Source organism: Podarcis filfolensis, assembly GCF_964270895.1.
Source record: "Podarcis filfolensis genome assembly, chromosome: 17".
Lineage (NCBI taxonomy): Eukaryota > Metazoa > Chordata > Lepidosauria > Squamata > Lacertidae > Podarcis > Podarcis filfolensis.
The window spans coordinates 4,034,159-4,046,473 of record NC_139621.1 but is presented as its reverse complement, the minus strand read 5'-3'; the positions used below and the strand labels follow the sequence as shown (position 1 = coordinate 4,046,473).

The 12,315-nt window shown below is 46.5% G+C and overlaps 2 protein-coding genes across 3 annotated transcripts; one reads left to right on the top strand and one right to left on the bottom strand.

The window, feature by feature from the left end:
- Positions 1-238: 238 nt before the first annotated feature.
- Positions 239-7,977, top strand: LOC310752402 (deoxyribonuclease-1-like; the record flags this gene model as incomplete). 2 transcript variants are annotated; one of them, XM_083592527.1, is made up of 8 exons in its annotated part: positions 239-666; positions 3,049-3,137; positions 3,415-3,501; positions 4,764-4,876; positions 5,416-5,528; positions 5,757-5,914; positions 6,293-6,389; positions 6,479-7,977. In XM_083592527.1, 8 exons carry the CDS (start codon positions 394-396, stop codon positions 6,551-6,553), a joined length of 1,005 nt encoding a protein of 334 aa, XP_083448653.1. In that variant the 3' UTR covers positions 6,554-7,977. The 2 variants fall into 2 exon arrangements, with proteins under 2 accessions (XP_083448653.1, XP_083448654.1); XM_083592528.1 differs by lacking the exons at positions 239-666; positions 3,415-3,501 and having other exon boundaries at positions 2,839-3,137.
- On the bottom strand, positions 7,386-11,152 carry RPL10 (ribosomal protein L10). Its single transcript, XM_083592541.1, has 6 exons — positions 10,932-11,152; positions 8,965-9,023; positions 8,658-8,765; positions 8,433-8,571; positions 7,954-8,116; positions 7,386-7,617 (listed from the first exon to the last, which is right to left on the bottom strand). Exons 1-6 carry the CDS (start codon positions 10,952-10,954, stop codon positions 7,462-7,464), a joined length of 648 nt encoding a protein of 215 aa, XP_083448667.1. The 5' UTR covers positions 10,955-11,152; the 3' UTR covers positions 7,386-7,461.
- Between the last annotated feature and the right edge of the window lie 1,163 nt (positions 11,153-12,315).

The following is a 12,315-nucleotide window of genomic DNA, read 5'->3' as shown; positions in this document are numbered from 1 at the left end:
CACAGACTCCCTGCTCACATAATCTTCCCAGGCTTCTCCCTTTTCTCCCTCTGACTACTCATCATCATCCCACCACCGAGCCCTAGGTTCTGAGCCTTAGTTCCTTGGGGGTTTCCTAGCTGGTACCTTCCACCATTCCTCTGAGTCCAACCAACCCATGACACAGAGAGACAGGAGAGAGAGGTGTTATATGGACAAAGGGATCATTTATGGACAATCCCTGAGGCTGCATATACTGTTCAGCTTATTCTGAATGGTTGCTGGTTCTGGAAGGACAGTGGCAGCAAGTGAGGAGTAGGGAGGAGAAAGTGGGAACCTGACTTCTGGGATGCCCCCTCTCTCAGCGAGTAATCATGCTGGTGTGGCCCAGCACTTTCTCTGCAAGGTTGTCATATGTCAAACACAACAGTCAGTACAAAGGCCTTTTCCCTCCCCTGCCTGGATGCTGATGCAGCAATACAGTCCTCTGGGCTATCATCACCCTCCAGCATCAGCTCAGTACATACATCAAGGAACACCAGTGCTATGGGACAGAGCTTCACCCTTCTGCTCATCTTTCTGGGCGTGCAGGTTGTGACAGAAGCCTTCAAAATCTGTGCTTTCAACATACGCAGTTTTGGGAGAGCCAAGGCAGCAAACCGGAGGGTCATGGGAGCTCTTGTCCAGGTGAGTTTGTGATTGATTTGGACCAAGGGCAATGGTGATAACAGTGCTTCATTAGTTTAATGAGCAATTCTTGCTCTCAGCCCTGCTTAGAAATAATAATAATAATAATAATAATAATAATAATAATAATAATAAATAGAATAATAATAATAATTTATTTATACCCCACAGCTTTCAACAAAATATTAAAATACAGTAATGCATCAAACATTAAAAGCTTCCCTAAACAGGGCTGCCTTCAGATAACTTCTAAAAGTCTGGTAGTTGTTTTTCTCTTTGACATCTGGTGGGAGGGTGTTCCACAGGGAGGGCGCCACTACTGAGAAAGACCTGGTTCCCTGTAGCTTTGCTTCTCACAGTGAGGGAACCACCAGAAGGCCCTTGGTGCTGGACCTCAGTGTCTGGGTAGAACGGTGGGGGTGGAGACGCTCCTTCAGATATACTGGACCAAGGCTGTTTAGGGCTTTAAAGGTCAGCACCAACACTTTGAATTGTGCTCGGAAACGTTCTGGGAGCCAGTGTAGGTCTTTCAAGACTGGTGTTATATGGTCTCGGCGGCCACTCCCAGTCACCAGTCTAGCTGCTGCATTCTGGATTAGTTGTAGTTTCAGGGTCACATTCAAAGGTAGCCCCACGTAGAGTGCATTGCAATAGTCCAAGTGAGAGATAACCAGAGCATGTATCACTCTGGCGAGTCTGCGGGCAGGGAGGGTCTCAGCCTGCATCCCAGATGGAGCTGGTAAACAGCTGCCCTGGACACAGAATTGACCTGTGCCTCCATGGACAGCTGTGAGTCCAAAATGACTCTCAGGCTGCGCACCTGGTCCTTCAGGGGCACAGTTACCTCATTCAGGACCAGGGAGAAACCATGAACTGTATCCCTAACCCTAGAGATCTGGGGGCAGCTGCGATTATGGCAGAGGTAAAAACATTGTGGATGACAGGTTGCAAATGTATTCTTGCTACAGCGATAAGCAAATAGAATCATAGAATTGTAATGGACCTGAAGGGTAGTCTAGTCAAACCCTCTGCAATGCAGGAATCTCAACTAAAGCATCCATGGCAGATGGCCATGATCAAAGAGCAGAGAGAAAAATGTACCAGCTACTCCACAAGCTGGCAGATTTAAGACCATGTAACAAAAATGAATTCTGAGCAGGAGGTCTTTCAGCTGAAGCAGTCTGACAAGCAGCTAAGTTCAAAGGCCTGCTCTTGCATGTATTAAAGTTGGGTTTAATTGCAAACATAAGAATTTTAAGAGCATGTATCTCATAACTATAGCAGTGTTAAGGGAAGGGCTCAAGTTCAGTGATAGAGCATCCGCTTTGCATGCAAAAGGTCCCATGTTCAAATACTGGCATCGCTAAGACTGTTGCCTGAAAACAAACATTGACAAACATTGGCCCACTTGATTTTTTATAATGTCAATGCAATGTGTAGAAACCACACATTGGTCAGCTTCACACTGACTGGAGTGCTTAAGCAATTCCTAATTCATCTCTAGGCAAGACCTGGAAACCTTTGCATGGAATCTTAGAGACAGAATTGTAGAGTTGGAAGGGATCCTGAGGGTCATCTAGTCCAACCCCCTGCAATGCAGAAATCTCAGCTAAAGCTCTCTGCTTAAAAACCTCCAAGGATGGAGAATTCACCACCTACTTATGGAGTCCATTCCACTGACAAACAGCTCTTACTGTCAGAAAGTTATTTTTGATGTTTAGTCAGAATCTCCTTTCTTATAATTTGATGCCATCACTTTGGGTTCTATCCTCAACAGCAGAAGAAAACAAGTTTGCTCCATCTTCTATGTGACATCCCTTTGGAGTCGGCTATCATAGTCTCCTCTTTTCCAGTCTAAACATACCCAACTCCCACAACCGTTCCACATAAGTCTTGGTTCCCAGGGCCTTGTCCATCCCCACCATGTCAACGTCCCCAGTCACTGCAGCTAAGGCAGTGATATGAACAAATGCTGCATCTGGTTACCTTTGATCATTCTTTCCAATCTGTTTACTTAAGAGTTTGGCAAGATCTTGTGAGATCTGGCAGATGTTGATGCTGCTTTTCCACCAGGGCAGAGGTAGAAGGGCTGCTGCTTCACTCTGCTCATGAGTGGAGGGGGCCTGGTGCCTACATTCCTTTCTGTTACTAATTAATTCATCCAAGACGTCAATGGATTTCCCCATCACTTCCTGCACCACAAACTGGTTACTGTTGTTTTTAAAAAGCGGGCAACAAAGCACTCTAATCCACTATGAAGTTCTGCAGAACAGTGGCAATGCAGAAGCAACCAGGACCAAGAGAAAGGGGGAAACATGTGTGACAGTGACAATGCCCAGAGCACCTCATTGCCCTGACCACCGACTCTTCTCCCACTGCCAGATCCTCTCTCGCTGTGATATTTCTGCCATCCAAGAGGTGCGAGACTCCAGGGGTGCAGCTATTCAGACGTTGCTGCGGGAGCTGAACAGGTAGTACCAGCAGAGGCTGCTAATCATAGACCTAGTCAAAATATGCAGTAGAAGGAGGGGGTATAATCTGAATGGTACCATTTCAGGTTACAGGTGGTGTGGGGAGATCACACAGTTAGTTTATTTTTATTCACAGGGAGATTTCTTTTTTAATTGTGGGGGAGCATTCTAACAAGGCTTCCCCGCCCCCCATTGCTCCATTCTTCATCTGAGAATCCTGCACCACCCCATTCTGTTATTAGGCAAAGTGGCATCTTGAACTCTTTATCCCTGGCAGGTATGATCCCTCTCATCACTACAGCCGCCTGGAGAGCAAGAGGCTGGGGCGAGGCAGCTACAAGGAGCAGAATATCTTTGTGTATCGGTAATGTCTGGGGGAGCTGGGAACATGACTAAATCAGAGCCCCAGGAACCAAACTCCCCCTCTCCCAGGATAGTGTTTTACAGGGATGGCCATTTTGTTACCCAAGGTGAAGGACAAAATGATACCTGCCTTCCTCAATTTCAAGCACCAAAGCTGAGCAGTGTGAGAATTTATTTATTTATTACTTATTTCAGTAATAAACACCCAAGTCACTAGGCAGTAAGGCTAAAAAGATACAGTGAATATGAAATCAGTTAAAACTAACCAAAAAATCAGAAAACGTAGCTAAAATGCCTGCTGATTTTTAAAGAAAGAAAACATTTTCACTAGATGTCAAAACTTCAAGGGGGGGCAGCTATCTGATCTCAGCTGTGGGTTCCACAGAAATGGATCCACAGTGTTGAACATACAATATGTGCTGGAAGCTGTCCAGAATGGCTGGGTGAGGTATAACAGCTACAACAACAATTTCCTTGCACTGCTGTTCCCCTCCTGTCCACCCACCTAGCTACGGCATCTACCAGCTGAGGCAGCCACCTCACTGCCTAACGGTAGGGCCAATTCTGGTATTTTAATTGCCAATCAATTATAACACATTTTAACAATATGCATTTCCATATTTGTTACCCCTATAATCCCACCCTTCCTCCAGAACTATTTTTTAGCCTCAGAAAAATGTATTTGGGCAAACTGGGGTATGAGACAATAATTTTCCAGTGAACTTTATTTTGGCTGAGCAGCGATTTCAGTCTGGATTTGCCACATATAAAGCTGGACTTAAGTGTCCATCCACTACTCCACACCTGCTCATTAGGGTTGGGTCTCACAGCTCTGGTTTGTAGTTGGGGAACCAAGGCCTGGATCTCCTGAGGATATAAACCTGTGTTTGGGCTGAGACTTTGGCCTGCTGACAGAGGCTTACCTGATTGAATCATAATAATGACCCCTTCACAAAGACAGATTGCAAATCGGGGTGAAAGGGAGCATCAGGGTGCTGACATCTATATATATATATTTTAGAAAGGATAGAGGAACATTCAGTCATGAGAGCTTCCACTTGCAGGCTCTGTATTGGAACAAAACCAGACACAGGTTTACTTGGATAAGAACTCACTCAAAGGCGCACAGACCCAAATCTCCCAGATCCAAGTTCACCCTCATATTCAACAGTCGAGAGAGATTATGCATACTTTAACCCTTTGAGGAATGAAGGCTCCTTGGATGCATCTTCCCTCTGATGCCTACTTTTTTTACCTTGACAGAATGGATGTTGTGTCAGTTACTGATTGGTGCCAGTTTGGGGATGAGGATGCCAGAGATTACAAGGCATTTGCCCGGGGGCCCTTTGCTGCTCGCTTTCACTCTCCATACACAGGTAACACCCAGTTTCTCCACACAGAGGTCTCAATTGTTCTGGATACTTGTCCACAGATTCTTGGTGATCCAGGAGCTGTTATCTCCAAGGCAGTTATGGAAGATTACCTCGGTTTTAGGACTGAAAGCCTGGCATTTCTTATGGTCCGTTCTTAACCTGAAACAGTTCTTAACCTGAAGCACCACTTTAGCTAATAGGGTTTCCTGCTGCTGCCGCCGTGCAATTTCTGTTCTCATCCTGAAGCAAAGTTATTAACCCCAGGTACTTTTTCTGAGTTAGCGAAGTCTGTAACCTGAAGCGTATGTAACCTGAAGCGTATGTAACCCGAGGTACCACTGTATAGCCCTAGTTGGATGGTTCAGTGGTGCTTAGGGTAGATGAGGAAACAGAAGAAATGGAATGTATTGAGAAGCTGAGGTAAAGGAGCTAGCTCTTGTTATTGTGCATGTGTGTGTAAAAACAGCCACTATAAGGAAAGATTAGGGAGATCAGTAGTGAAACCTCTCCCATCATCTGAACTGCTGTCTTCCACCCCACAGCTATCCTAGATTTTGTGCTACTTTTACACCACACCAGTCCTCGGGAAGCTGCCCAAGAGCTTGATCTGCTGTTTGGAGTGTGCACAGAACTGATGCAACGGTGGAAAACTGAGGTATATTATGGGGCAGATGTTGTAAACTCAGCAAGTCACTAAGAACATAAAAGCCCTGCAGGATCAGAAGACCAATCTAGTCCAGCACCCTGTTCTCACAGTGGCTGACCAGATGTGTAACAGGACTTTCTCCTTCTCCCGATTCCCAGCAACTAGCTTTCAGTCTCATGCCACCTCCTCTAGTGGAAATGCTACTCACATACAACCCTTTCCTTGTGATCTGAATAGAATGTGATGCTGCTGGGAGATCTGAATGCTGCTGGTGCCTACATCCCAGCAAGTGCTTGGGCTGGGATCCGCCTGCGCAATCACCTTGCTTTCCACTGGCTCATTGGTGATGGAGAGGACACCACAGTCAGCCACCGGACCTGCTGTGCCTATGACAGGTACCAGAGGACACTTTTCAGCTCCACTCACCCATTCTCAACATGCTTCCTCTTACTCCCAAAAACAATCCAGTATTTGCCAACCTTTCAAGCAAGCATGCCAGACAGAAAGTAAGCCCTGAGATTGTGTCACTTACAGTGTATACCATATGCCCTTTTTTGGTGTGGTTTTGCTTCTGGTCTGTTGAGCTGGAGAGCAGACAACACTAGAGGCAGAGACTACTCCTGATCTGTACCATAGCCAGGCCACGAACTTAAGAGCTAACCTGGCACACTAGACTCCTGCTTTGTCTCACGTAAATTGGCCATGCTTTTTTTGTTGGGGGCAGAGCAGAGACCCATCACACTCCACTTTTGTACTCTCTCCTCCCATGCTAGGATTATAGTTCATGGAGAAGAGCTGCTTGGCGCCATTGTACCCAGATCTGCCAAGCCCTTCAACTTCACACAAGCACTTGGACTATCGGAGGAAGAGGTGGGTGTAATTGGGCTCCTTTCTTAACTGGCTGCTAGTTTGAATGTGATGTAGAGACCTGAATAATCCACACCATCTCATTCCTACAGGCCCTAGCAGTCAGCGACCACTATCCTGTAGAGGTGAATCTTCGGCTTGCTCCGAAAGCCCAGCGAGAGCTCTAAACCGTCAACCATCCTTCTGGCTATAGAAGCAAGGGCAATGGCAGGGCAAAAGAAACTAACTTCTCTGACTATTCCATTCAGCAAGATCCATCTAGGGCAGCAGTGGAATCCCCATACAGTAAAAGCAGTCTAATGCACATACACTCCCCCCCCCCCCGCACCTTGCCTCCAACATGAAAATCAAGGTGACAGAAGAGCCCCATCTACGTTGTAGCTAGGACTTGCAAGCCTTCATGCAGGCGTATCCAGGTGTTGCCACAAAATTCACCACCTAAGCTTAGGGCTGGGTGAATTTAAATATCCTACATGGGTTGTAGGAATTAGGCGCAGCATTCAGCTTCCTTAGAAATTACGTTTTTAAAAAAAGTAGTATCTTCTGAAAATAGCACTTCCTTTCTTTCATTCAGTTGTCATCTATATCCCATCCTTTACCCCCAGAAACTCCCAACATTGTTTATCCTAGATAATCCTATTTTTGTTTCAGTTGAACCAACCAACCCTGATGAAGCAGGATACTGCCTCAGTAAGCCATACATCTATAATGCACACTGAAATGGCACCCTTCCCAATCTGCTCTGAATTACAGGGCAACCTTTTCCTGTTTACTTTGCCCTGGAAGTCTTGCAGGTTTTTTTGCCCCATCCTTAGGAATGCTTATGGGAGACCAGCCTGAGGGATTCACTACTGTGAGAATTGTCTTGTGTGACACTGACAAAGGAATACTGATATTCAAATTCATTACTATGTTCACTTGTTTCCAAAAGCGGGTGAAGGTATGTTTGATGTTATATCAAACTCACAGTAACATTAACGTAACAGTAAACAAAGCAGCTCAATAGACATTTTTTATTTCCATTCATCTTCCTTCAAGAATTGAGGAAAGCAGCTTGTGGATAAACACCAAGCACTTATGCTGCATGCAATGCACGCCACTTGTCCAGAGGGCCTCTGTTGGGGATGTATTTCACTCCACAGCCATCAGGGATAAGGCGCTTCTCAGCCACCATGTCCTCAAATTCATCAGCATTGAATTTGGTGAAGCCCCATTTCTTGGAAATGTGGATCTAGGTGAGAGAGAAGACATCAGAAGCTTGCCTCAGACTTCCCAGCTATTATGCATCTACTACTGAGTATCAGCCTGTCTTTGTTAGCGAGCTGAGAAGCAACACTACAGGTCAACTGGCCTGTCCCTCCATACCAACTTACAGTCAGTCATTGTAGATGAAAGTCATATGACAAAGTTCATTCTGGGCAAAAGGTTGTAAGAGCAGCAAACTAAAGCTTATGATCTCACTAGCTATACTGAGAGATTTATCTCGTTTTGCACCCTATTTTTAGTTGTGCAACGCCTGTATACTTCTGGACTGACAGTATTCTTCCGCCACCAACACACATATTACCTTCTGGCGACCAGGGAACTTGAACTTGGCTCTGCGCAGTGCTTCAATGACATGTTCCTTGTTCTGCACCTTGGTACGGATGGACATGATGACCTGGCCAATATGCACACGGGCCACAGTGCCCTGAGGCTTACCAAAGGCTCCACGCATTCCTGTCTGGAGTCTAATAAGAAACAAAAAACCAAATCTTAGGGTGTTATCCTCAAGGACTATACCATGCTGCTACACCCACCACCAGTCAAGCCCTCTTGGCAAATGTAGATGCCAAGAGCTTCAGCCAGTCATGCACCTCACCAGGACTCAAGTGTTCCCAGGGTCCCTTAAGGTGCACTGTACAAGGAACAGAGCACGTACACAACCAAGGGAGTTACTGTGCGCAGTCAGTGCACACCACCCCCCGATAACAGCAGGGGCTGGTCGGCTTAATTGACTGCAAGGTCAATTTTAACACCAGAACTGGGTCTCTACCCATTCCTCACCTATCAGCTCCAGCACATGACAACATCTTGTTGATGCGGATGACATGGAAGGGGTGCAGGCGCACACGGATGTGAAATCCATCCTTACCACAACTTTTCACCATGTATTTATTGGCACAGATACGGGCGGCCTCTAGAGCTGCAGAAAGAGAGACAGGGTGAATGGGACAGACCGTTGAAGCACAGCAAAAAGAGTGGTTTGAGTGGTCCGTTGGTGCTCTGTACCTTCTGATGAAAGCTGCTCATATTCATCTGACACCATGTGCCCACAGAGTGGGAACTCATCAACCTTGGCCTTCTTCCTGCCCAGGTCAAAAATCCTGATCTTGGGATCTGGAGAACAGAAACTAATATTATCAGCCAGTTCACTAAAACTCGGATTTCCTAATAGGCCAAATTAGGTGCAATCCACTCTGACCAGGCAATTAAGTCTCATCAGGCTATCCTCTGTTGAATTAAATTCTACATTCCTATCTGAATGCATGCAGTTCAATTTAACAGTTCATCAGGCAAAAATAAATATCTTACTTACCAGGAACACCTCTACAGAAACGGGACTTGGGGTAGGGCTTGTTCTTGCAGTATCGATAACTAGAAGAAAGAGACAGATAAAGTAATCAGAAACAATTTTTTGAAATTAAAGTCACAATTGCTGAATATGTTAAACCAGCAATAGGGAACCTATAGCCTTGCATAGGTTGTTGAACTACAGTTCCCATCAACCCTTCTCTTTGGCCATTCACATCTGATTGGGGGTTGGTGGTTAGAAACTGGTCCAAGATGCAGTCCCAGATATTAGCCTTTTAAACCAATTTACTAGCCTAATGGAGTTTAGCAGTGGAAGGATGAAGAGCTCCAACCTTCCTTCAGCAGCTCTATGCTGGGCAAACATAAGGAAGAGAATCCTTCTTCCATGTTGCTAGTCTGCTCACTTGCCACATTCAGTTTCTTGCTGCTCTATGGCTACCAAGCAAGTGCTAAATTAAAAATATGTCTCATACAATTAATAAAGAACATGTAGACACTTATCTGTATTTATTGGCTTTTATTTCCATACTAGTACTGTTTCTTAACAGTAAGGGAAGTTCTGTGAACCCAAGAACTTCTACTTTCCCTATCGAAAGCAAGGTGTTTAACTGGAATTTACATTTGGCTGACAGATCTGGCTCCCATCCCAAGATCAATAGTAATTTCTGCAGCAATGTTTACCACAAAGTTACACTTGTCCCTAAACCTGGTATACTAGTATCTGAAAGACTGATATATAAATCAGAACATCCAAGGTTTTTAGCTACTCAACAGCACTGTTTGGACAATCGTTTTCGGCTCAACAAACCATGGCTTTTGAAGCTTGGAATGGGGCACTTGTGAGAAGCACGTCTCCTATTCCTTGTCAGTTTCTATGCAAAGATCTTGGCTTGTATCAGGAAATCTGGATTTATGCTGGCCTGCTGGGGGTGGTGTGTGACAGAATGGTGAAATGGGGGAACGCTCAGCCCCAGTGCTAGTTCCTGGCTTCATAAACGTTTATGAGGCTTTGAATGAAAGTCTGAACCAGGCCATTAGGTGGTCTCAGGCAAAGCCACTCTCAGTATCAACTCTCTAAGCTTAGTTACAGATAGGTAGCCGTGTTGGTCTGCCATAGTCAAAACAAAAAATTTTTTATAGCTCTCTATATTGGACAAACAGGCCAAACCTTACGCCAAAGAATAAACGGACATAAATTGGACATAACTAACTTAGTTGGTCTTTAAGGTGCTACTGGAAGGAAATTTTTTTTGTTTTGACTATGGCAGACCAACACGGCTACCTATCTGTAACTGGAACTCTCTAAGCTTAGTATCTAATGCTTAGTGTCGTAAGAATAAAATAAAGAATATTTATATGCCATACTGTACTCAACTACATCCTACTCAAGAGTGCATCCACTGAAATTAGTGAACCTGTTAGTCATACCTGCTTGCTTCAGTGGGCTTACTCTGAGTACAACTAGCAGTGACTGGGGAGGCTTCAGCCTTCACGTCCCGCTTAAGGGTTTCTGATGCATGCATGCAACTGGCCACTGCCAGGAGGCAGGATGCAAAATTAGGCAGGCAGCCCCTTGATCAAATCTAGCAGAAATTTCTTGTTTTTATGCTAAACTCACGGGGGATGTTTGTGCGTGTGCGTGCTTGGGTCTAATATCCATGCCACGAAAGCAACCTTGCTGCTAAGAACCACCACAGGCGGCAACGCAGAAGGGTCCGCGGGCCACAAGCAAGCCGGGAAAGCCCAGAGCCCCCAAGGCGGGGCCCGTTTCGGTCGCCCACCCTCGTCCTCCACGATCGCGGCCCCCGCCAGAAGAGGAAAGCGGGAGATGCGGCTGCCAGGAGAGACCCCTTTGGGCCTCCGCCCTCCCGCTCCTGGCAGAGCCGCCTCGCCGCGCCCTCGCCAGCCCCCGACGGAGCGGCCACGCGGCCTCCTCCCGGCCTTGCCCGTCCTCCGGGTGGCCCAACTCACCAGCGCGCGGGTCGGCGGCCCATGGCTGCAGGTCTGAGAGGCAAAGAGAAACAGAGAGAGAGTCAGTCCGGGGCCGTAAAGGGAAGCGGGCCGAGCGCAGGGCCTGCTTCTGGCTCTCGGGCCCAAGCCGCGCCGCAGCCGCCTCACCCGCGTACTCACCTCGCCGAGCGGAAAGAGAGCGGGGAGCGCGCCTGCGCGCTGCTTATCAACGCTGCCGCTCTAGGACGGCCGCGGACACAGAGGTTGGGCCTTGTCTGGACCGGAAGCAGCGGAAGCTTAACGTATCCGAAGGTCGCCGCGACACATTAGCTTCCGGGTTGATTTTAGGGGAAACGTTCTTCTGACTCCATTTGCGTGGATGTTTAAACCTTTAACTGAGGGATAGAAGGGCGAAGGATGTTGCTGTTGTTGTTGTTTAGTCGTTTAGTCGTGTCCGCCTCTTCGTGACCCCCTGGACCAGAGCACGCCAGGCACTCCTGTCTTCCACTGCCTCCCGCAGTTTGTTCAGACTCATGTTTGTAGCTTCGAAGACACTATCCAACCATCTCGTCCTCTGTCGTCCCCTTCTCCTGGTGCCCTCCATCTTTCCCAACATCAGGGTCTTTTCCAGGGAGGCTTCTCTTCTCATGAGGTGGCCAAAGTCTTGGAGCCTCAGCTTCACGATCTGTCCTTCCAGTGAGCACTCAGGGCTGATTTCCTTAAGAATGGATAGGTTTGATCTTCTTGCAGTCCATGGGAGTCTCCTCCAGCACCAGAATTCAAAAGCATCAATTCTTCGGCGATCAGCCTTCTTTATGGTCCAGCTCTCACTTCCATACATCACTACTGGGAAAACCATAGCTTTTACTATACGGACCTTTGTTGGCAAGGTGATGTCTCTACTTTTTAAGATGCTGTCTAGGTTGGTCATTGCTTTTCTCCCAAGAAGCAGGCGTCTTTTAATTTCGTGGCTGCTGTCACCATCTGCAGTGATCATGGAGCCCAAGAAAGTAAAATCTCTCACTGCCTCCATTTCTTCCCCTTCTATTTGCCAGGAGGTGATGGGACCAGTTGCCATGATCTTTGTTTTTTTGATGTTGAGCTTCAGACCATATTTTGCGCTCTCCTCTTTTACCCTCAATAAAAGGTTCTTTAATTCCTCCTCACTTTCTGCCATCAAGGTTGTGTCATCCGCATATCTGAGGTTTTGATATTTCTTCCAGCAATCTTAATTCCGGCTAGGGATTCATCCAGCCCAGCCTTTTGCATGATGAATTCTGCATATAAGTTAAATAACCAGGGAGACAATATACAGCCTTGTCGTACTCCTTTCCCAATTTTGAACCAATCAGTTGTTCCACATCCAGTTCTAACTGTAGCTTCTTGTCCCACATAGAGATTTCTC

What these genes read in the sequence shown, in the direction of transcription:
- RPL10 (XM_083592541.1), bottom strand. Translation starts at nt 10,954, where the DNA reads ATGGGCCGCCGACCCGCGCGCTG. An exon ending in GGCCGCCGACCCGCGCGCTG is followed by an intron (nt 9,024 to 10,931) that starts GTGAGTTGGGCC and finishes TCTTTCTTCTAG; the next exon opens with TTATCGATACTGCAAGAACA. An exon ending in TCATGTGCTGGAGCTGATAG is followed by an intron (nt 8,117 to 8,432) that starts GTGAGGAATGGG and finishes GTTTCTTATTAG; the next exon opens with ACTCCAGACAGGAATGCGTG.